We start from the raw sequence: 23,026 nt of genomic DNA on the forward strand, positions 1-23,026 counted from the left end.
TGAAAGCAGAGATCCTCGCTAACTTAACATACACCATTATTATGCATGTCATTTCCTCTGGTCTACTATTTTAATATTTTCACTGTTCAAAACTCATTCTCCAATTCCAGGGCCACTTCCTCCAACTGAAGCCAAGGCAGTTCGCTGCGCAGCTTAACAAAATGGCCAACGTCGACCAAGCCGGACACCACGCAGCAACTGAGCGCGCTTCGAGATACGGCCATGTTGCAAGCCGGGAACCAGGTGGCGGAGTGGGCATCATAGTACTCCACCAGGTTGGTGGCCGACACGCCCGTGTTGCCTCCGGCCACAAAGAGGCGGTCCTCTACCACCTGGATGCCAAAGTTGCTGCGTTGGCACTGCATGGAAGGTAAGAGCATCCAAGCATCCGTGTTGGGGTCGTATGCCTCCATGCTGCACAGACGCATGTCGCCATCATAACCGCCGATCTTCAGGAGGGAGAGGAGTGTTACAAATCAGAGATCATACTCTAATTTGACCTTCAACCGGAACTATGTTGGTCTGTTTTGACCTAAGTTCAGTCCCCTGTCCAGCCTGTAAAGGAGGCTGGATTGTACAGTGCATGGTACAGGACGTGGACACCCCTGCCTAACACTAACATTGACCCAACTAACCCTAAAATAGGTGATCCAAACCCTTATCACGCTAACTCAGCGTATTGCACCTACTGCATAAACATGGTTGGCATACGCGATGACTCCGGTGCCACTGCGACAGCAGTTCATTGGGACTATCATGGTCCACGCGTTGGTCTCTGGGTTGTAATACTCTGCTGTTCGCAAGGGCTCGTTTCCATTAAAACCACCGCAAACGTAAACCTGAAAACCAAATGCAAAATGACTATTAAATTCCAGACATGATAATACAGAAAAACATCTACCGTAATTTTCGGACTATAAATCGCGTTTTTTTTTCATAATTTGGGTGGGGGGGCGACTTATACTCAGGAGCGATTTATATACATATGTATGTTTCTTTTCAATTTTTTGGGCATTTTATGGCTGGTGCGATGTATACTCCGGTGCGATTTATAGTCCGAAAATTACGGTACATATATCCTAATCCTAATAAGTAATATTCTATCATAATAAAAAAATAGATATTTTAAGCAAGTAAAATGCTCTCAAATGAAGAAATATATTAACTAGCGAAGATTAAGCATGTTTTACCTAAAATCCGAACCTTCAATTTTTGATTTTGCAGTGTGGCTTCAGTATTACCTACCTTGTTGTTGAGGGTGGTGCAGCTGGCGTCGCTTCTGTGCTCATGCATACTGGCAATAAGAGTCCATTGGTTGGTCTCGGGCGTGTAGTACTCTGCATTTTTTAGTCTTATACGACCATCCACGCCACCGATGGCGTACACGCGCCCGTTTAGTACCGTGACGCTCACGGAGCAGCGGCGAAAATGCATGGGTGCCACCTGGTGCCAGGTGCGAGTGTTCACATCAAAGCGCCTGACAGTGTTGTAGTGCCTGCGGCCATCAAAACCACCCACACAGTAGACAGAGTTGCCCAGGAAGGCAGTGCCGAAGTAAGCGTGCGGTTGTTCCATGTTATCGACCAGGTCGGCCCACGTGTTGGCGTGCACGTCGTACGCCTCGATGAGGTGCGTTGGGTTGGGGCCGCTGAAGCCGCCGATAGCGAGCAGGATGGCGGAAGGCAGGCGAGGACGAGCCACCAAGTTGCGGTAGCCGCGCACCGAGTTTGTGGTCATGTGGCACATGACACGGGTGGCCAAGGCAACTATGTCCAGGCATTTCCTGCTGTCCTGGATCAGTTGATTGGCCAGCACCTTGATTGCAATGAACTCCACACTTGTCAACGCGAGACGGACCTACGCAGTGGAAAGCAGAATCAGGTTGGCAGCAAGGGGGGGGGGGGGGTACTATGAACTTTGGTCAGCCAGGGGGGGGTTACTATGAACTTCGGTCAGCCATACGTCATCTGACACCTAACCCAAAATCCGAATGATTGCGGATAGCACCCCGACCTATAACGTACACCAAATCCCACACCTACCCTTACTATGACCTGTAACTCTAAGACTAACTGACCAATTTCTTGATTACAGCCTAATCCTAAACCCAAACATTATAGATTGTGTACTGTGGACTGCAGAGTCCAGTTTCCAAAGTGCTTGTTTGACTTACTTTGGCCAGCAGCAACGCCATGTTTTCAGCTCGCTCCCAAGGTGCATGTGCAATCCAGTGCAAAATGACTTCATAAACGGTATTCTCTGTTTTCACCATAAGGTCATCCCTGTCCAGAATGTCACACAAGTCCTGTACGGAGAGTTGCTGCAACTCGTTTGAACACGCAACATCTTCAAAGTGGTAGAGGATGTACCGGTAGGCGTTTCGCTGCAGGTCCGGGGTGTAGCAGTTCCTTGTGAACTGCCAGATGCCAATACAGTTTTCTGGAGAGAGGTGTTCCGTTAGAAATGCGCAGCAGGTCTGGACGATGCCGGTTATGTTGAACCGGTCTGCAGCCAGCAACAAATCCTTGACATTGTTTTTTGTCACCGACACTTTGCCGGCGTATGCAAAGTCAACAAATAGTTGCATTAACTGCGCCGTCAGACCATGTATGACGTAGACCCTCTGGTCCGGAGCCGACCAACGTAGAAAGAGGGCTCTGAACATTTGGTAGAATGAATATCATTCATTTTTCCTCTCGAAAACATTCTTCTTGTTTGCTTGTTTGTTTTGCTTATCATCAACTCACCTGAAGTATTGACTGCACCTGCAAAAAATAATCTTGTGGATATGAAATTCAGCATTGTCAACCCTGATGACCGCATCGCTTAGTTTCCTTGTTAGACGTAGTTCGTCATCGACAGACCTGTATGAATATTTACCATCGTAACTCATCTTGATAGTTTTGCCATCTCGGAACACTTTATAGGGCCTCTTCTAGCAAGTGTCAGTGGGGAATATTAACAGGAGGGTGGGGGGGTGCTCCGATTACATCATGGTGGCCTTCTATGTCAAAAGCCTCCTCGTCATCAGTGGTTACATCATTGGCATCATTAAAGCAACCGCACTTTGGATTGAAAGAAAACATCACTGTTCATTTTTACACTCCACATGAACAGGAGCAGAAAGACTAAGTTCCTCGGAGCCTATCCCAGTGGATTTGGGGCTGATTGAAGACGACACCATGGATTTCATATGGCACAAAAGTCACCTGCTTTCTTTGAACTCGCTTGCCTTGCTGGATGAAGAAACACTCTGAATCTGGATCCTTTTCACAAAAACGAGTAGTGTCTTTTCTCAGAGAAAGTCCCCGAGCTCCAACAATCGCCAGACGTTTAAAAGGTTTCTATCTGTAGCGTAGTTTTTCATGCCAGAGTCCAAAAGAGGTGATGAACATTATCCTCAGATAATTTGCGTTAGAAATCAAACTCAATTCCAGTTCTTAATACACTGCACCAGGTCTAAAACTTTGGAACTGTAACACCCTGGTGCTTTGAATTGTCGCGGCGGGTAGGCAGGCGGGGGAGAGTCCTCTTGATTGGACCCATCTGGTTCGCTCACATCTCACACTCCTTTTTATTGTTTGGTTACTTAATTACAATAAATCAGTTTGCCTGTTGTCTGCATACCCTTGTCAGTCTTTGGTTCAAATTCGTCCGTCTTGTAATATTGCAGTGGTATAAAGTATTTCGGTAAAATTAATTGAAACGTGTAGATGTCCCGTCACTTAAAATTCTCGGAAATGTTTCAATGTGCAATGTAAGAATAGCATGTGTGAGTGAAGTGGAAGTTTCATAATATATGCTGGTCAGAATTAAACAAGTGTAAAACATTTAGACATCAACCCCTGGCTCTCCCCGATGCTCAAAGTTCTTGACTGACATTTGTACGGCAAAGACTAATCTTTTGCTAATTCAGTTAACTGTCCATTCAGTCATAAGCCAATTGTTCCAAAATGCTATCATAAATTTATTTCACCAAACTATTACAATTTAATATTGTCAAAAGCAAACACTCAATGGAAAACTATCAGCGTGAGGATATGATTTCACATTTTCCAGTAATCAGTTAGCACAAAGTCACTCCGGTATTTTTTTTTTAGACATCATCTTCCATATCAACTGTATCGTCTTCCAAAAACAGCAAAGGCAGGTCATTACGAAGCATGGTATACTGGGCAATGTTGGGCAAGCCGGACATCACGCAGCAGCTCAGAGCGCTTCGAGAGATGCCCATGTCATTGGCTGCAGACCACATGCCGAGTTTCAGATCGTAGTACTCCACCAGGTTGGTGGTGGAGACACCGTTGTAGCCACCTGCCACAAAGAGACAATCCTCCACCACTTCGATGCCAAAATTGCTGCGGGGGCACTGCATGGGGGGCAGCGTGATCCAGGTGTCCGCCTCGGGGTCGTAGGCCTCGGCACTAGCTAGGCGGTCGTCACCGTCATAGCCTCCGACCTTCGGGAAAAAAGCAGGATTAAATACCAAGTTTTGAATAAATCAAGTTCCTCTATTTAATATGATAAGCGGTTCAGATGATGGATGGATGGATGGATGGATGGATGGATGGATGGATGGATGGATGGATGGATGGATGGATGGATAGCATCCCATGTGGGTATCAGCCTTCTACTTACAGCATACACGAGGCTGCGGTGCCCGATGACTCCTATGCCACTGCGGCGACAGCTCATGGGGGCCGTGGCCATCCACTGGTTGGTCTCTGGGCTGTAATATTCCGCTGTTTGCAAGGACTCGTTTCCGTTAAAACCACCGCAAATGTAAACCTGTAACCAAATGTGGCTGATCGTTAGTGAGTTGACTCAAATAGAAGTTTCCCAACTTCTCTGCCCTGATCTGTACACTCAAATTGTGAGCAACTGAGAATCACTGTTAATAACCATAAAATGGCTACCTTGATCCAAAACTGCAGACATCTTGACTTCTCAAGGTCAACTCGTGATAGATGTTAGGATTGCATTTAATGCTGAATTTTTTTTAACAATTCCTAGACGCACGACGTGTAGTCATCAAATCTCAATACGATGATTCAACCACAAGCCATGAGCACCACTAGAGCTCCAGTCTGTTGCTGGAGGACCACTTAAAATGGCCGTTTAGGAGCAAAACGGAGAGATTCCCATCTTTTCTGGTTAGGGTTGGGTTACCCACCTACCCTGAAGCAGATCCCTGGGAACCCCAGTTTGAGAGCCACAAACAAAACACCTCTGCCTACCTTGTCATTGAGGGCGGTGCAGCTGGCATCACTCCTCTGTTCTTGCATACTGGCAATAAGAGTCCACTGATTGGTCCCGGGTGTGTAGTACTCGGCCGTCTTTAGCCTTACACGTCCATCGTGGCCTCCTATTGCGTAAATGCATCCATTTAGCACGGTGACGCTCACATAGCAACGGCGGAAGTGCATGGGTGCCACTTCCTGCCAAGTACGAGTGTTCAGGTCAAAACGGCTGACTGTGTTGTAGTGTTCTGTGCCGTCAAAGCCGCCCAAACAGTAAATGGCATTGTTGAGGAAGGCGGCACCGCAGTACGCCCGCGGTTGGTCCATATCGTCCAAAAGGCTGACCCAACTGTTGGCGTGGATGTCGTACGCCTCGATGCACTGCGTCGGGTTGACTCCGCTCCAGCCACCTATTGCCAGAAGGATGGCGGAAGGCAGGCGAGGACGGGCCACGAGGTTGCAGAACCCGGACACGGAATTGGCTTTCATGTGACGTATCACTCGAATGGCGAAATCGACCATGTCTAGACACTTGCTGCTGTTCTGTACCAGTTGGTTGGTCAGTACGTTGACAGAGATGAACTCCTCACTGGTCAGGGCCAAACGGACCTGCACAATAGACAGACAAGAACACAATGTATGTGAAGTGAGTACTCAGTTTTAAACCAATTGATCAAACCATTCTAGCCATGGCTAGAGTTTTGAATGAATATTTGAAGGCATGATTAGGGTTCTAAGTTTGTTTTAGCCGGTGTTAGGCCTAGTGACGATCCTACTGGGTGTGAGTGGTTGTTCGTCTCTATATGTGCCCTGCGACTGGCAGGCAACCAGTTCAGGGTGTAGCCTTTTGCCCGATGTTCAGCACCCCGCGCGACCCTGAACTGGATAAGCGGTGTTGAAAATGGATAGATGGATCTTTAACATGTTCCCTTTCTTCCTTCAACTAGATCATGATTAGTAGTCTGATTGGTTTCAAGTTAGTGTTTCAAACCTCGCTCTGAAGTTTCAAGTTAGGGTTTAATATTAGAATAATAAAACAAAGGTCGGGGTTTGCAAGCAGCATTTCAATTTGGGGTTAGAAGCCATTGGTACTCAAACCCTGAACCCGAGGCAAAGTGTTCTTCCGCTAGGTAACAATTCTTGTCGAATTCTTGTTGTCAATAGAGCAAAAAGGTGTCTCTGATACCCTTTAACGGGTTTGTTCCACTCACCCGAGCCAGCAGCACGGCCAGGTTCCTGCCTCGCTCGCGGGGCGTATGCGCGATCCAGTGCAGGATGGCCTGGAACACAGTGTTCTCCTTCTTCACAATGAGGTCATCGCGGTCCAGGATGTCGCACAGGTCCTGCACGGAGAGCCGGCGGAGCTCGTGCGAGGCGGCCACGTCCTCAAAGTGGTAGAGGATGTACTGGTAGGCCTCAAGCTGCAGCTGTGGAACGTAATAGTTCCTGGTGAACTGCCAGATGCCCACGCAGTTTTCAGGCCTGAGCTGCTCTGTTAGAAATGTGCAGCAGATTTGAACAATGGCAATCATATTGAACTCATCGGCCGCGATCAACAACTCCTTCACATTGTCCTCTGTCACCGACACGGTGCCGGTGTATGCAAAATCGACAATGAGCTGCATTAAGCGGGCCGTCAGACCACGTATGACATACACCCTCTGGTCTGGGTTGGACCAGCGGAGAAAGAGGGCTCTGAACAACCAGGAGACACACACAAATAAGATCAACTTGAAATGAAAAGGTCCATCATCTTTGTCCGTCGACGTTTCCCACCAACTCACCCAAAGTAGGGACTGCAGTTGCACAGGATGATTTTATGGATGTGGAACTCGGTGTTGTCCACAGCAATGATTGCATCGCTGAGGCCTTTGGTGAGATGCTGCAGTTGGCCACACGCCAACGGACCATCGGAACTCATCTTGAAGCTGTCGCAGTGTCTTCATAGTGCGGCTGGGCGTCGGCCCCGGGGTCCGAGCGGCGGGGGTTCATGGAAGAGACATTGTAGGGGGAGGGGGGAGTGGAGAGATGGGGCTGTGGTGGCGATGGGCGATAGCATCATGCTGGGATTCTGTGTCAAAAGACGCCAACGAGTATGGCAGCGACCTCGCCCACATCATCAAAGTCGCAATGCTTTAATAGGAAGAAACGCATCACATCACACTTTGGACCACATTCCCACTAAAGACTCGTTGGCCCTCTGTGGGTGTTGGAGATGCCCACTCCACTCCGTTTTCTTCAGTCATATGACTCAGGCGTAGGTGTTTTCTGAACGGTTGAAAGTTTGGGATCTAGTTTCATTGGAGAGTTACTGCGTGAAGTTGCTTCATTCAACGTGTTGTTGCTTCATACCACTGGAGGCTTTGCAGCTGCTGTTTGCAGCTGCTGTTTGTAGTGAACACCTGGAGTGCTGGGGTGCTTGTTTAGCAGTTTTCAATTATTTTGGTTTTATTTACTGTATAAAAATCCACGTCTAGATTTGGATTTCCAGTTGGACGTTTTTCAGCAGCCTGCGTACTTGTCTGGCATTCATCAGTGCTCAGCAGATTGGGCGTTCGTCAGTAACGGACAGATAGACTATTCGGTCAATCACGGACAAGTTTACTTCTGTCTGCTTAGTCCATCATTATGCTGCTTTAAAAACCTATCCGTATGTGAAACTTTACTTTCAGCGATGGGCCATTTCATCAGAGGGACTAAAATCCATTTCTGTTTGTTCTTAGGCTGTATTTTTTTTTAACTTTCTCATTTGTCATTTGTTCTTTTCCACCCAACTAGTTTGAAACCCTAATTTGAAACCCCAACCCTAGATTGAAACTCTACGTTAACCCTTGAAACCCTAATTTGAAACTGTTGTATAAAGTTCATTTTGTTTTCACTTTTCAATTACTTCACTGGTTCTTTTATCTCAAACAAAGTATTTTAGGTTTCATTACCTGACATGTTTCAGCTTGTACTTCCGCCTTCACATGTCAGGTAATGCAACCTAAAATACTTTGTTTGAGATAAAAGAGCCAGTGACCTAATTTGAAACCTCAAACCCATTTTAAAACCCTGATTTGAAACCCGAACCTTAGTTTGAATGGACTGAAGTCATTTTATAACAAAAATCTTTATTCACCTGAGGATGGAAGACTTCAACAACCTGACTTACGCAAAAATAAAATAAAACACAATCTCATTCAAAGCAACCAGTTTCCATTTTTCTTTTTCACCACTTCTGTTCTGAGACCTTGAGGCATTTTTCCACATTACTTCAGAGTCATATACCATTTTATTTCAGGGTTTTTCTAGCGTCAATTTACAATATATTTCAAGATTGTCTTTGTCTAGACGTCATCCTCCGTGTCCATCTCATCCTCCATATACAGCAGTGGTAGATCATTCCGGAGCATGGCGTAGTGTGCCATGTTATAGAATCCCGACATCACGCAGCAAGTCAAAGCGCTTCTTGAGATCAGCATGTCACAGGCCGGAGACCACAGACCAGTGCTGAGGTCGTAGTACTCGACCAGCTTGGTGGTGGAGACCCCGTTGAATCCCCCGGCCACAAAGAGGCGGTCTTCAATGACTTCAATGCCAAAGTTGCTCCGGGGGCAGTCCATGGGGGCCAGGATGATCCAGTTGTTTGTTTGCGGGTTGTAAGCCTCTGCACTGGTCAAACGGGTTTGACCGTCATATCCGCCAACCTTGGGGAGTAAGAAGCATAAATATTAGACAAGCGTATTCACAAGGTCAGTAGCTCTAACACTGAAAGGAGCAGCATTATGGTTTCAGGTCAGGATTTCACATCCCCTAGTCCTTTCACACTGAGGACATTGTCCTGAGGCCAGAATCTCTTTAGGCATGTGCTAAAAAAGTTCTTTCAATCATTGTCATTGTGATTGTCAATCATCGTTTTACGTATCACTTACTGCATAAACGTGGTCTGCAAACCCGATGACTCCGATGCCACTGCGACGGCTGCTCATTGGCGTCATCATGGTCCACTCGTTAGTGTCAGGACTGTAGTATTCTGCTGTTTGCAGGGGCTCGTTTCCATTAAAACCACCGCAAATGTAAATCTGGAATAAAGAGACGCTCTAGTGATTTGAAGTGGGCCTGCCTGACTGACTTTACTGCCACCTACCTTGTCATTGAGGGTGGTGCAGCTGGCGTCGCTCCTCAGTTCGTGCATGCTTGCGATCAGAGTCCATTGGTTGGTCTCAGGCGTGTAGTACTCCGCCGTCTTAAGTCTCACCCGTCCGTCGTACCCCCCCAGTGCGTAGATGCACCCGTTTAGCACCGTGACGCTCACGTAGCACCGACGGGAGTGCATGGGCGCCACTTCCTGCCAGGTGCGTGCATTCAGGTCAAAGCGGCTGACGGTATTATAGTGTTCAGCGCCGTCAAAGCCACCCAGGCAGTAGACTGAGTCGTTGAGAAAGGCGGCGCCGCAGTATGCCCGCGGTTGCTCCATGTCCTCGATAAAACTGATCCAGCAGTTGGCATGCACGTCGTATGCCTCGATGCACTGCGTAGGGTTGGCGCCGCTCCAACCGCCGATCGCCAGAAGTATAGCAGAAGGCAGGCGAGGACGGGCCACCAGGTTGCAGCATGCGGATACGGAGTTTGCCACCATGTGGTGGATCACTCGGGTGGCAAAGGCGACCATGTCCAAGCACTTGTTGTTGCTCTGCACCAACTGATTAGACAACACGTTGATGGTGATGAACTCCTCACTGGTCAAAGCCAGACGGACCTACAGAGGATAGACTGATATTTCAATGAAGATATTAAGAGACCCATTTGACACTGCTTGCCACTGCCATGGTTGTACTCGTTAGGTAACTGTCTCAAGTTACTTGAGTCCAGGCAAGTCTTACAGAGAACACATTTTGTCTGTCAAGCACCCAACTCTTAATCAAAGTGTCAATTTTACTTGGTAGCCAGCAAGACATACTGGGTGTACTCAATGATCTCAACTATTGTGATACAATCTTATCAGAGCTTTTAATTGGGTCTTGGTTGCTGAAGACATCTAAATCTTAACCCAAAGAACTGAAGATGCCTTTTGGATTAAGTGCAGTGCTCAATTATTTTTTTTATGCCCCAGTTCAATTGGTATGACTGTGAATTGACATTTCTCGGGGACTTACTTTGCCCAGGAGGATGGCCAGGTTCCTGCCTCGCTCCCTCGGCGCGTGCGCTATCCAGTGCAGGATGGCCTCGTAAACCGTGTTCTCCTTCTTCACAATCAGGTCGTCCCTGTCCAGAAAGTCGCACAACTCCTGCATGGTGAATTGCGGCAATTCCTCAGAGGCTGCGACGTCCTCAAAGTGGTAAAGAATGTACTGGTGGGCGCTAATCTGCAGCTCTGGTGTGTGGCAGTTTTTGGTGAACTGCCAGATGCCGATGCAGTTCTCCGGACAAAGTTGCTCTGCCAGGAACATGCAGCAGGATTGGACGATGGCCGTCATGTTGAATTTATCGGCAGCAATCAACAAGTCTTTGACGTTGTCCTCGGTCACCAACACAAAGTTGTTGTATGCAAACTCAATGAAGAGCTGCATTATGTGAGGTGTAACACCATGTATGACGTAGACCCTCTGGTCTGGGGTGGACCATCGTAAAAAGAGGGCCCTGAGCACCACAATACAGACACGAGTCGTTAGCCAACATTTAGTAGGCAAGTGAACAGTTCTATATTTTTCTTGTATACAAACAGTTGGTGGGAAGGAACAAAGAATTTAGGTCTCTCTGCTTTACTTAATCGTTTTTCTCACGGCTTTCTCACAACTTTTCAAAACAGATGTCTGTACTTTCTTATCCTTACATTGTCAAAATGGGCTCCATATTTCTTCCAACCTCCATGCATCTCAATCACTCGAGATTGAAACCCTTTCTTGACCCTAGACTGAAACCCTATACTACTCTCCTAACCAGAGTGCTTTTGCCGCTTCTGAATGCAAGTCATGAAAAGTCAAACTACTCACCCAAAATATGGGCTGCAGTTGCATAGGATGATCTTGTGGATATGAAACTCAACATTGTGAACCTTGAGGACCGCGTCGCTAAGTCCTCCGGTCAGCCGCAGTTCGTTATACACAGAGCCAGATTTGAATGGAATTTTACCATCATAACTCATCTTGAATTTGTTGCCATTTCTTAACACTTCTGGCATCTGCAGAGTTTCAGCAGAAGTCACATGAAGCAATGGGAGGGCTGCGTAGTGAGCAGACAGGCAAGGGGTGCCCTGGCATTACATCATGGTGGCATTCTGTGTCAAAAGCCACGGTCGCCATTAGCGGCGACGTCATCCACATCATCAGAGCATCGTGACTTTAATGTCAAGAAATACATCATCTTTCCACCAGGAAAGCCACATTTTAATCAGAAAATCCAATCCTCATTTCATTTTTTGTTTCATATTTTTCCCATTTAATGACCACTGCTAGTGTAACCAAGTTTGAATGTTCCACTGACACAATGCATCTCCAAGATAGTATGGGAAAATTCACTTGTGGAACAGCTTCCAATATTTGATGATCAGTCCAGAGTCCAGTCCCTGTTGTGTCAGATGTCGACAATGTTTGAACCTGGGACGGTCTCCCAAAGGTTTAAGTTTGACACATGGCGTCTTTGCCCTCATGGACTTACCCTGAAATTATCTTGGCCACCGTAAGAGCCGCAAGGCCATCTTCATAGTTTGGCGTCCAAGCAATTTATTCAGATGCAACTCCTGTCGTCATCAAAGACTCATTGGGGCTTTCCCTGTAGCTCCACCACCAAATATTGGAAGTCACGGATGCTTGATAGATTGGTTTGCTTTTATAATGGCCGTACAGTTCTACAAACACGATTAGGAGCATATTGTTGCTGTAGTGAAGAAAAGTTAACAGAGGAGTTTCCAGGACGAGTAGACTCATCCTTTGTTTATTCTACGTTATTTTGAGTAAGAAACATGCCTCTCCCGGAATAATACTCGTATGTACTCATTCGGGCAATCAGCGTCACTATAGTTTTGTCAGCTGATTGACAGTTGTGTTCTGTCAGTAGACACCGCATTTAGCCTTGCTGAGCTGCAAGCTGCTCGAAAATGTATTCAACGTGCAACTACTGCACAGAATTTTCTTACAAAAGACGGGTGTCCTATGATTTGGAGCTTGACCTGGATATTAGGGATATATGGCGTTAATGCCCAAGTGTTTTACCATGCACTCCTCAGTGCTATTTCCAAAACTTACTAATAATAATGCATTGGTTTTAGAAAGCATTACACTAGATATACAAAAATTCAAAGAAACTATTTACAACTAGAACACTAATGAAAAAATATTATATTCCTAACGGGGAGTTAAACTGAATATAAAGCATCAATCGCAGCAGCTAATAATGCAAAGAAAAAAGGCAATTGTTTGCTTCATGTCATTGTTTTGGTTCTGAATGTGAATGTCATTTTGATGTTTATAAAGCTGGCTCATGACGTAAAAAAGAACTCAAATTTAGAGATTGGTTTTGTCTTATATTTTCTCTTTTGCACTTTTCAGTTTCTTTCACTTTTCAGCATAATGGTCCTTGGTCTGGTTTAGTCCTCGTTACTCAGCATTTCTTCATCCAAGTTTAGCCAAGGTAGATCATTGCGGAGCATAGCATATTGGACTATGTTGCAAAGTCCAGACATCACACAGCAAGTCAAACCGCTTCGAGAGACCCCCATGTCACTGGCTGGAGACCACAGACCAGTGGTGAGGTCGTAGAATTCCACCAGTTTGGTCGGGGAGACGCCATTGTAACCTCCGGCGACGATTAGGCGATCCTCAACAACTTGAATGCCAAAGTTGCTTCTGGGGGATTCCATGGGGGGCAGCACGATCCAGTTGTTGGTCAGGGGGTTGTAGGCCTCGGCACTGGCTAGGCGGATGTCACCATCATAACCTCCGACCTTCAAAGCACAATCGAGTGGAAAGGTTTTCTTAAAACCAGTGTTTTGCAAAGTTCAGTTACAGGGTTTACTGCATCATGCTATGCTTACAGCGTAAACATGGTCAGCAAAACCAATGACTCCGGTGCCGCTGCGACGGTTCATCATGGGGGGCATCACTGTCCACTCGTCGGTCTCTGGGCTGTAATATTCTGCTGTTTGCAAGAACTCATTTCCATTAAAACCGCCACAAATGTACACCTGGAACCAGATGAACGTGACTGGCCAATTAACCCTGGTCAGCGAAATACAAATGCACCTTCCTGAGCTCAACTACCTTGTCATTGAGGGTGGTGCAGCTAGCGTCGCTTCTCAGTTCATGCATGCTGGCAATAAGAGTCCACTGATTGGTCTCGGGCTCGTAGTACTCGGCCGACTTTAGTCTCACCCGTCCGTCGTGGCCTCCGATTGCATAGATACACCCATTAAGCACTGTGACGCTCACATAGCAGCGGCGAAAGTGCATGGGCGCCACTTCCCGCCAGGTGCGCGTGTTCAGGTCAAAGCGGCTGACTGTGTTGTAGTGTTCCGCCCCATCAAAGCCTCCCAGACAGTAGATGGCGTCATTAAGAAAGACGGCACCACAGTATGAACGGGGTTGATCCATGTCATCTACCAGATAGCCCCAGCAGTTGGTGTGCACATCGTACGCCTCAATGCGGTGTGCGGCGTTTCGGCCGTTGCGACCGCCGATGGCCATCAGGATGGTGGAAGGTAGGCGAGGACGGGCGACCGTGTTGCAGAATCCAGACACAGAGGTGGCGGTCATGTGACGTATAATTTTGATAGCAAAATCCACCATTGCCAGGCATTCGTTGCTGCTCTGCACCAGCTGATTGGTCAGCACGTTGACGGTGATGAACTCCTGACTTGTCAGAGCCAGACGGACCTGCAAGTCAGAAGAAGACGCTAGTGTATGTTATTCATTTGACATTTAGGAACGATGGTCACCAAACTATTGTGCGTTTTTTGTCAATGTTCTGCATATTGCAAGCACACCTCACACCCCCAAAATGCCAAAAGGTTTTGTCTTACTTTTGATAGGAGCAGAGCCATATTTTCTTCTCGTTCTAGAGGGGCATGTGCAATCCAGTAGAGTATGGCTTCGTAGACCGTGTTCTCCTTTTTCACAATCAGGTCATCCCGGTCCAGGATGTCACACAAGTCCTGCATGGGGAGTTGCCACAACTCATCCGACATTGCGACTTCCTCAAAGTGGTATAGGATGTACTGGTGGGCATTGTCCTCGAGCTCCGGGGCGCAGTAGTTCTTTGTGAACTGCCAGATGCCGATGCAGTTCTCTGGGCAGAGCTGCTCTGTCAGAAATGTGCAGCAAGATCGAACGATGCCAATGACGTTGAACTTATCGGCCGCTATCAACAAGTCCTGTACGTTGTCCTCTGTCACAGATATGGAGCCGGTGTATGCAAAGTCAATGAATACCTGCATGAAGGGAGCTGTCAGACCATGTATGGTGTAGACCCTCTGGTCTGAGGAGGACCACCGTAAAAAGAGGGCTCTGAAAAGGAGAGACGTTGGATATTTTATTCGTCGAGCCAAGCAAACCGTAATGCTGGTGACTTCAGCCTGACCCAATCAACTTGTGCGACTCATCTGCATCTGACAAATGGTCCCGTTACATTTGAGCAACTCACCTAAAGTAGGGGCTGCAGTTGCACAGAATGATCTTATGGATGTGAAACTCGACTTCATCCACCGTAATGACGGCATCGCTCAATTCTCTCGTAAGGCGTAGTTGGTTGTACACGGAGCCAGACTTGTATGAAAACTGTACATCGTAACTCATTTTGAATTTGTTGCCATGTCTTCAACGCTTTGGACTTCTGCCGAAGCCTCAGTGGAAGTCACATTGTCGAACGTTGCAGTTGGGGGGTACATCGTGCTGGTATTCTGTGTCAAAAGCCTGGTTGGTCATCTGCGGTGACATCATCCACATCATCAAGGCCTCCGTGCTTTACATTTAAAGCAAACATCACTGGGTTCAACCCCCATTAATATTATATTGGTGCATTAACAAACAAATATCGTATTCAGTTGCCACCTTAACCGCAGACATAAGAAAAGAAAGGGTTTATAGACCTGGAGTCAGAATATTAACTGATGTGGAGACTGTTTCTAAACCTCAAATCCCCTAAATATTAAACTAACAATACTGAAGTTCTACCTTTCCCCAAAAATCGAGCGAGACCATCCACGCTACAAAATTTAGCCGCTTGTGAACGATCTACCATTTTACCCTACTTTTGGGCACAAAAATGCTACTAATCAGTCAAGTCAGTAAAAGTTGAGTTAAGATTTATTTTCAATACAATTTCAAACAAAGATGGTTTGCAGATCAGTTTATGCAATGACGATTGCTTAGAACTGCACCCAACAGTTAAGATATTTCCTTGTCTCACTTTATTTGTCCCTCCACCCCACGAAGCACGAATGGTTGTCACCAAGTTTTGGCTTAAATTCCTTAGTTAAGAGGTGAGGAAAAAATTGATTGGAAATATTTTACAGACCCCTAGATGAAATAGATCTAAATTCTTCTTGTCTGAGAAAAATAATAAAAAAAAAAAAAAATCTGCATCTTTTGTAGTAATGGCTTTTTTTCTCTTTTATTTAATTGTTTCCTCTTGGTTGTGAAAACCTTTTCAGTTGACTTCTCAGGGCAGTGGACATGTGTTCTGTTTAAACGTCATCGTCCATTTGTGTCATATCGTCTTCCAGGAAGATCAACGGTAGATCGTTTCGAATGATAGCACATTGGGTCATGTTGCAGAGTCCAGTCATCACGCAACAAGTGAGACCGCTACGGGAAATACGCATGTCGCTTGCTGGAGACCAGAGACCCGTCGTCAGGTCGTAGTATTCCACGTGGCTGGTGGTGGAGACGCCATTGTAACCCCCGGCAACAATGAGACAGTCCTCCACTACTTCGATGCCAAAGTTGCTTCGGGGGCATTGCATAGGGGGCAACACGATCCAGTTGTTAGTTCGAGGGTTGTAGGCCTCTGCGCTGGTCAGACGGACTTCACCATCGTAGCCTCCAACCTTTAGGCACGGAAGCTAAATTAATCTTACCACCATTGTAAGGACACAACCTCAAATTTCAAGTCTGATGGTTTTTTTACTTTTTTTTAACAATATGTAAAATGTTTGGTCACACATTTTGGGAGACAAATCTTTGACCACACATTTTGGAGCAAATTTCAGACTGTACTCACTGCGTAAACATGGTCAGCAAAGCCAATGACTCCAACACCACTGCGACGGCTGCTCATTGGAGCCATTGCTGTCCACTCGTTGGTCTCTGGACTGTAATATTCTGCCGTTTGCAAGGGTTCGTTTCCGTTAAAGCCGCCGCAAATGTAAATCTGGAATCACAGGTTGTGACAGGTCAGGCCTGAACGACAGACATCCATCCACATTCGGGTCCCACCCACCTTGTCATTAAGTGTGGTGCAGCTGGCATCGCTCCTCTGTTCGTGCATACTGGTAACAAGGGTCCACTGGTTGGTTTCGGGCCTGTAGTACTCGGCTGTCTTAAGTCTTACATGTCCGTCATAACCCCCTAACGCAAAGATGCACCCGTTTAGCACGGTGACGCTCACGTAGCATCGGCGCGAGTGCATGGGTGCCACTTCTTCCCAGGTGCGCGTTTTCAGGTCAAAGCGGCTGACGGTGTTGTAGTGTTCCCTGCCGTCAAAGCCGCCAAGGCAGTAGATGGCGTCATTGAGAAAGATGGCGCCGCAGTACGCTCGGGGTTGGTCCATATTGTCAAAGAGGTAGTCCCAACAGTTGGCGTGGACGTCATAGACCTCGATGCACTCTGTGGCGCTCGGGCCGCTCCAGCCCCCGATGGCTAGCAGAATAGCAGAAGGCAGGCGAGGACGGGCCACCAAGTTGCAGTAAGCGGACACGGAGCTACTCGCCATGTGACTAATCACACGTGACGCGAAGTGGACCATTTCCAGGCATTCACGGCTGTTCTGCACCAGTTGGTTAGTCAGCACGTTGATGGTGATGTACTCCTGACTGGTCAGTGCGAGACGGACCTACACAGTGGCAAGAAGATTTTTGGGGATTGTCACAAGTCTTATTCAGATGCCATCGTCAGGGTTCCTCAGCATATATAAAGAATTTCTCCGTTGTTCGGCCAGTATACTGAGGAGACTGAGTGTTGAGTATGACGTCGACGAGCAGCCTGACTGTCTACAATATACGGGGGTCGGTTAGTTTTGTTAGTTGTAAGTTTTAGCTAGTCTGGCGTCACACGTTACTGAAAGCCCAACGATTGTCGTTTGTTTTGGGTGCGGTAAGTGCCACTTACCTTGGCCAGGAGCATCGGCATGTTTCTGCTCCGCTCCCAAGGCTCTTGAGCAATCCAGTGTAAGATGGCCTCGTAAACGATGTTCTCCTTTTTCACGATCAGGTCATCTCTGTCGAGCATATCGCTCAAATCCTGCATTGAGAGTTGCTGCAACTCGTCTGTGGTAGCCACCTCCTCAAAGTGGTATAAAATATATTGGTAGGCATTGGTCTGCAGCTGCGGGGTGTGACAGTTCCTGGTGAACTGCCAGATGCCGATGCAGTTCTCTGGACACAGCTGCTCCGTTAGAAACTGGCAGCAGATTTCTACCACACCTATGACGTTGAACTTGTCGGCGGCTATTAACAAGTCCTTGACATTGTCCTCTGTCACCGACACGCAGCCCGTGTATGCAAAATCAATAAAGAGATTCATTAAGTGAGCTGTAAGACCTTGTAGGGCATAAACCTTCTGGTCTGGGGTGGACCAACGTAGAAAGAGGGCCCTGAACATCGGGAACACAGAGAAAAGATTTCAACGTTTCATAAAATGGACAATTGGACCATGACCAGGGTTCTCAAACTTGAGGCCTTGAGAAACATTTTTCCTGGCGCTCCCTTATAATCCCAAAACCTGTGAGGACCACGTCTACCCCTGAATGCCAAAGGAATGAAAGTTGACCAATTGTGACAAATTTTCATTTGGAACAACTAATTGCTTTACTATCTTGGTCCCCGGACCCCAGTTTGAGAACCACTGGGTCTGAACTTTGAAGCATCACATCACAGTGACAAGAGTTGGGTTTTTTTCCCAGCTGTGAAACTCTTCAAATGAGGACTTTGACTTGGGATCTTTGACTTTGCACTCACCCAAAGTACGGGCTGCAATTGCACATGATGATCTTGTGGACGTGAAACTCCACATGGTCGACTACTATCAGTGCATCGCTGAGTCCTCGGGTCTGACGTAGCTCTTCGTACACACATTCTACGCACTTGCTTGCAAGTCTACCATCCACGCAATTCATCTTGAATTTTGACCATTTCGTTACACTTTGGAGTGCTGCCGAGTCGCGGCACAAATGACAGCAAAGGGGCTGGGTGGGGGTCGGCGGGGTTGCTCATGTCATGACATCACAATGACATCCTGTGTCAAAAGCTACCTAACGCATCATCAAAGCGCTCACCCGTTAGAATTAAGGAAAACATCACTGGTCCAGAGTTGTTTTGTCCCCAAAACCACAAACACAGACGTCCTCCTCAGTCAAACTCAACTTTATTTAGATAGCAATTTCACAGCAGCTGTAATAAAGAACATAGCAGAACATTACAGAAGACATGATTGACGTCGCTGTCCACCGAGTTAAAGCAGACGAGTAAACCATTTTCTTTATGGTAATATGTTGTATGCGCCCCCCACTAGTCCAGCAAGTCCAGAAATCAGGTAAGCCGTGGCGGTTGCAATCTGAGCCCTTAGTCACCACCAGGTGGGTCGACACCAAGTGGTCAAAATGGCATCCCTGTCAGAAACTTTTATGGTTCCGATTTATTTTGAGCTTTTACAACAGCTGTAAAAAATTGGAAAAATTACTGTTGAAAAGTAGTCCCTTGCATTTCACAGCAACATAAAGCAACAGTTCAAAGAGAGTCACCCACTGAAAACATAATTAGGGCGATCCACGCTTGCATTTTAAAACGGAACAAGCATTTTGCAAACTGAAAATCTGTAGATACGGAAATGTGTAAACCTAACGTGGGTGTGGTTACAATGCCACCAAGGGATTATTGTGCCCAGGGACCAGTACCGAATCTGCTTTCTGCATCTCCCGAGGTTTTGCAGGTTTCTGAACTCGAGCATACGTGGTCATGATCGGTTCCGTGTGATGTTCCACCAATGAGTAGATAGGGCTCAGACTCATCTCGTTATGGATGTTATGGGCTTCCACATTTTGTGCTGGGGTGAGGTCCTGCAAACAAATCAAAAGTTTGACTATACTTTGGTTTCTATGCCTTTGAACAGATCGTAGGATTCAAGGACTTACCCCAGGAACCTCTTGTTGCCGGGTGGCCTGTCTTTTTCTCCGTTTAGTATTTGCACAAGAAGTCACAGACTCTGAGAATTTGGTCAACATAAACCACAGTTTATAGTTGTTTTTTACGCCATTTCTATAGTTGGTTAGTGAGTCAGTGATTTGGACTATGCTAAGGGAAGGAGGACAAGGGTTCCCATTGCCTTGCGACACAAGAACAATGATATGTTACCTTGTAAGGGGCACCCTGGGTTGGACCAGGTTTAGGAGAGCCAATATTAGTCATCAAGTGCTTAAAACTATAAACAGCATCAGGACATGAGTCAAACTTACTTCTTAAAGCAAGTCCAATAAGAACAGCAACAAGGACAGCAAAGCCGACTGATATCCCAATCCAGGTGACCATTGAGCTTTTGCCGGATTCTGTGGGGAAGGTACAACAAAAACAAACCAAAATATTTCTACTTTTCAAGCCCTTTATACGCTGCAGGATCTCTGCGTGAAAGTGGCCACAAATATGAATCCTGACTTTGCTGGGGTCTGTATAACAGACTCAACTGACTAGATTCCGGTGACACTCACCGCCGTGTTGATGACAGACTTGTTGAAGCGCCTTTGCCTGCTGGCTCTTGCTAACGTGGTTGCTTTGCTCGCACATAACGGAGGAATTGGAGACGAAGGCCTTGAAATTTGCATCATTCACCTCGCCTCGGGTCCGCGTGCAGTTATTATAGCGGCATCCAAAAGTGGTGTTGAGTTCAGCTTTGTCGGTCCTACAGGTCACCGTGAAGTTACACGAGTCCGAGTCAGCCCTCACTGACACCACCTCCAGCTCGATAGGAGATACAGCGGCTGAAAAGTTCGACTCATTAGCGTACTGGCCGAAAGTTAACCTGCGGTTATGTTGTTTTGTAGGGGGCAGAAATAGTGTTAGTCAATGTGACCTGGAAAATGTTTGACCCGGTCTAATAAATGGCTATAATGGATCAAATTGACCTGCTAGGTTCTTTTGTTAGGAACTGTTCACTTTAGGGGTCAATCTGATGTTGACCACAGCCCCGCGATATCAAAGTTTTCAGGAGTATCAATGATGTTTCCGGGAAAATTCGGTATGTTATGTTGTTTATGTTCCGGTATTAAAAAGACATCAACACCCATTTCAATCGACGATGTACCTTGAACGTGAACTTGGTATTCGGCCAACGTCTTCTGAGAACTTCCACTGAGCAGTGCAGTGTAAAGTCCAGCGTCCAGATTGTGTACATTTCTTAATATCAAGGTGAAGTTTTTAGAAAACTCCACTCTATTCTTGTAGGGCAAAAAATATATAGTTTTATTTTCAAATACTCTTAAAATGTTAGTAGTTCCATTGACGCGCCAATAGAAGACCTCCTCCTCTGTAAAATTAAATGTATTGTTCACGTCCAAATTTAGATCAGTTCCCAGCTTTACAAACTTGCTTTTTACTCCAGACCCTGAAAAAACAAAAACAAGATGAGAATAAATCATATCACAATATGCCAATTATAAATATGTAATTTTTGTATCACGGAAAAAAAATCCACTTTACAGTTCCAAAATGCCCACCCCCCCTCGACAAAATGCAGCAATTTATTTTTATTTTATTGGCATTGAATAGCATGTTAAGAGTCTTTTTTTGTGAGTCGACAGAAGAGGAAGTCAATCATCAGGTATAAGGGCTGTGGTAAGAGAAACCGCAAGTTCCGCTAAGTTCCTTTCACGACTGCTCTCTTGTTTCGTTTTGTTTTTGTTCATGAGGTTCAACTTGCGACTGCTTGTAGACTTAAAATCAAACTTGTTTACATTTAACTGGTGATGCCTCATATTTGAATACTTTTTTAACTTCCTGTGCAATTTCCAAAGAAAAGCTAACATTAATTTCACTGGGAATAAAAGCATATATACTGTAAATGTACTATTACTGCATCCTCATCACCTCCGACACAACTCCTAAAACATTGCAGTCAACGCTTTGTTTTTTCTGTGGACTATACATTTTTGTGAAGGCGGAGCAAACCAAAAGTGACGGGCTTACCTTGAGTTTTATTCGTTAGGAGAAGAAAGACAAACACAAATGTGAGCAGTTTCATGTTGTCGCGACAAAAGAGGAAGTTGAGCCCTGCCTGTCTGCCGTCCACGTCAGCAGCAGTTTGCTTAAACAAATTCATTCCTTTCTGGCTGCAAGCGTTTCAAAATGGCAGAAGACAATCCCGCCTACTCATTATTTGATGCATTTTTGAAGCTTTGTCAGTCAACCTGTGAAAAATACAAATGAAAATAAAAGTGATGAAATCAAGAAAACGTGATAGATCGCCCATAAATTTCATGTTGCTCAACGGCCTGAATTTTGACCAAATTTCACTAATCACTAGATGCGTAGGTGTCATCATCATCATCATCATCATCATCATCGGTCACTCGAAGCGAGTATGACTGTCCTCTTCATCGGGTCATCTACTTGTGGGTCCTCAGATGGCTGCGGAGGCCGATCCGCGATCCACATATTTTGGTGCAGTATGGGCAGGGGAAAGTCAAGGTAGTTTGTGGTGGCCGAGCCTTTTTCTGTCTTTCCTTGCGGTGCTTTCGCTTCGTTTCTGCGATGCTACGGCGTTCCATTTTATGATGTGTAGCTTCTTTTCCTGCAAGGATTTTTTCCAAGTGCTCCTGTCCAGTCAGTGCAAGGTGCTCCCAGTCACTTGATGTGCTGTGAAACTTCTTCAGACTGATCTTGATGTTGTCCGTGAAGCGTTTCTTTTGGTCGCCGGCAGCCCGCTGACCTTTCTTCAGCTGTGAGTAGAGGATCTGTTTGGGGAGGCGTGTTTTGGGCATGCGGATGACATCACCTGTCCATCGGAGTTGGCGCTGCATTATTGTGGTGGTGCTGCTGAGCATGTTTGCTTCCTCCAGAACGCTGATGTTGGTGCATCTGTCTTCCCAACTGATCTTCAGGATCTTCCGCAGAGATCTCTGTTGATGTCCTTCCAGGGCTTTGAGGTGCCGGCTATAGGTGGTCCAAGATTCAGCTTCATACAACAGGGTAGGGAGGACAACAGCCCTGTAGACCAGGAACTTTGTTTGGGCCTTTAAATCTCGGTCTTCAGAGACTCTTTTCCTGAGTCTCGCATACGCTCCACTAGCACACTTCAGGCGATGGTTGATCTCTGAGTCTGTCAGCTTTAGATGAAGGAAGGCTGCCAAGTTAGGGGAAGTGGTCAACAGTTTCAAGCGGGGTGTTCTCCACTTTTATGGTGGGTTGGGTAGATAGTTGGTTGGGTGGAGGTTGATGTAGGACCTGGGTCTTTGTGATGTTCAATGTTAGACCCAGGGCTCTGTATGCCTTAGCAAACGCATTCAGGATGCCCTGGAGGTCCTCGCCAGAGTGTGCTGCAATGGCGTAATCATCAGCATATTGGAGCTCCATGATGGTGGTGTTGGAAACCTTGCTCTTCGCTTTG

General features: G+C 46.4%; 6 protein-coding genes across 7 annotated transcripts; all 6 read right to left on the reverse strand.

Moving 5' to 3' along the window:
- Window positions 1-86: 86 nt before the first annotated feature.
- Window positions 87-2,917, reverse strand: LOC133165835 (kelch-like protein 10). Its single transcript, XM_061295729.1, has 5 exons — window positions 2,748-2,917; window positions 2,174-2,657; window positions 1,246-1,857; window positions 690-839; window positions 87-449 (listed from the first exon to the last, which is right to left on the reverse strand). Exons 1-5 carry the CDS (start codon window positions 2,891-2,893, stop codon window positions 87-89), a joined length of 1,755 nt encoding a protein of 584 aa, XP_061151713.1. The 5' UTR covers window positions 2,894-2,917.
- A 1,120-nt stretch (window positions 2,918-4,037) lies between these two features.
- Window positions 4,038-7,454, reverse strand: LOC133165891 (kelch-like protein 10). The gene is made up of 5 exons (XM_061295790.1): window positions 7,025-7,454; window positions 6,452-6,935; window positions 5,238-5,849; window positions 4,639-4,788; window positions 4,038-4,459 (listed from the first exon to the last, which is right to left on the reverse strand). The coding sequence occupies exons 1-5, from the start codon at window positions 7,159-7,161 to the stop codon at window positions 4,097-4,099; spliced, it is 1,746 nt and encodes a 581-aa protein (XP_061151774.1). The 5' UTR covers window positions 7,162-7,454; the 3' UTR covers window positions 4,038-4,096.
- Window positions 7,455-8,399: 945 nt separating this feature from the next.
- Window positions 8,400-11,382, reverse strand: LOC133165878 (kelch-like protein 10). The gene is made up of 5 exons (XM_061295772.1): window positions 11,216-11,382; window positions 10,379-10,862; window positions 9,370-9,981; window positions 9,155-9,304; window positions 8,400-8,929 (listed from the first exon to the last, which is right to left on the reverse strand). Exons 1-5 carry the CDS (start codon window positions 11,365-11,367, stop codon window positions 8,570-8,572), a joined length of 1,758 nt encoding a protein of 585 aa, XP_061151756.1. The 5' UTR covers window positions 11,368-11,382; the 3' UTR covers window positions 8,400-8,569.
- A 1,425-nt stretch (window positions 11,383-12,807) lies between these two features.
- On the reverse strand, window positions 12,808-15,025 carry LOC133165905 (kelch-like protein 10). The gene is made up of 5 exons (XM_061295809.1): window positions 14,859-15,025; window positions 14,239-14,722; window positions 13,481-14,092; window positions 13,255-13,404; window positions 12,808-13,164 (listed from the first exon to the last, which is right to left on the reverse strand). The coding sequence occupies exons 1-5, from the start codon at window positions 15,008-15,010 to the stop codon at window positions 12,808-12,810; spliced, it is 1,755 nt and encodes a 584-aa protein (XP_061151793.1). The 5' UTR covers window positions 15,011-15,025.
- Window positions 15,026-15,502: 477 nt separating this feature from the next.
- Window positions 15,503-18,818, reverse strand: LOC133165108 (kelch-like protein 10). Of its 2 annotated transcripts, XM_061294547.1 has the most exons (5): window positions 18,708-18,818; window positions 17,543-18,026; window positions 16,656-17,267; window positions 16,437-16,586; window positions 15,503-16,263 (listed from the first exon to the last, which is right to left on the reverse strand). In XM_061294547.1, the coding sequence occupies exons 2-5, from the start codon at window positions 17,954-17,956 to the stop codon at window positions 15,901-15,903; spliced, it is 1,539 nt and encodes a 512-aa protein (XP_061150531.1). In that variant the 5' UTR covers window positions 17,957-18,026; window positions 18,708-18,818; the 3' UTR covers window positions 15,503-15,900. The 2 variants fall into 2 exon arrangements, with proteins under 2 accessions (XP_061150531.1, XP_061150530.1); XM_061294546.1 differs by lacking the exon at window positions 18,708-18,818 and having other exon boundaries at window positions 17,543-18,649.
- LOC133165152 (uncharacterized) lies at window positions 18,780-22,080 on the reverse strand. The gene is made up of 6 exons (XM_061294611.1): window positions 21,607-22,080; window positions 20,726-21,025; window positions 20,133-20,402; window positions 19,884-19,973; window positions 19,563-19,633; window positions 18,780-19,487 (listed from the first exon to the last, which is right to left on the reverse strand). The coding sequence occupies exons 1-6, from the start codon at window positions 21,737-21,739 to the stop codon at window positions 19,284-19,286; spliced, it is 1,068 nt and encodes a 355-aa protein (XP_061150595.1). The 5' UTR covers window positions 21,740-22,080; the 3' UTR covers window positions 18,780-19,283.
- Window positions 22,081-23,026: the final 946 nt, after the last annotated feature.

This window comes from Syngnathus typhle, linkage group LG13, assembly GCF_033458585.1.
Source record: "Syngnathus typhle isolate RoL2023-S1 ecotype Sweden linkage group LG13, RoL_Styp_1.0, whole genome shotgun sequence".
In the NCBI taxonomy this organism is placed as follows: Eukaryota; Metazoa; Chordata; class Actinopteri; order Syngnathiformes; family Syngnathidae; genus Syngnathus; species Syngnathus typhle.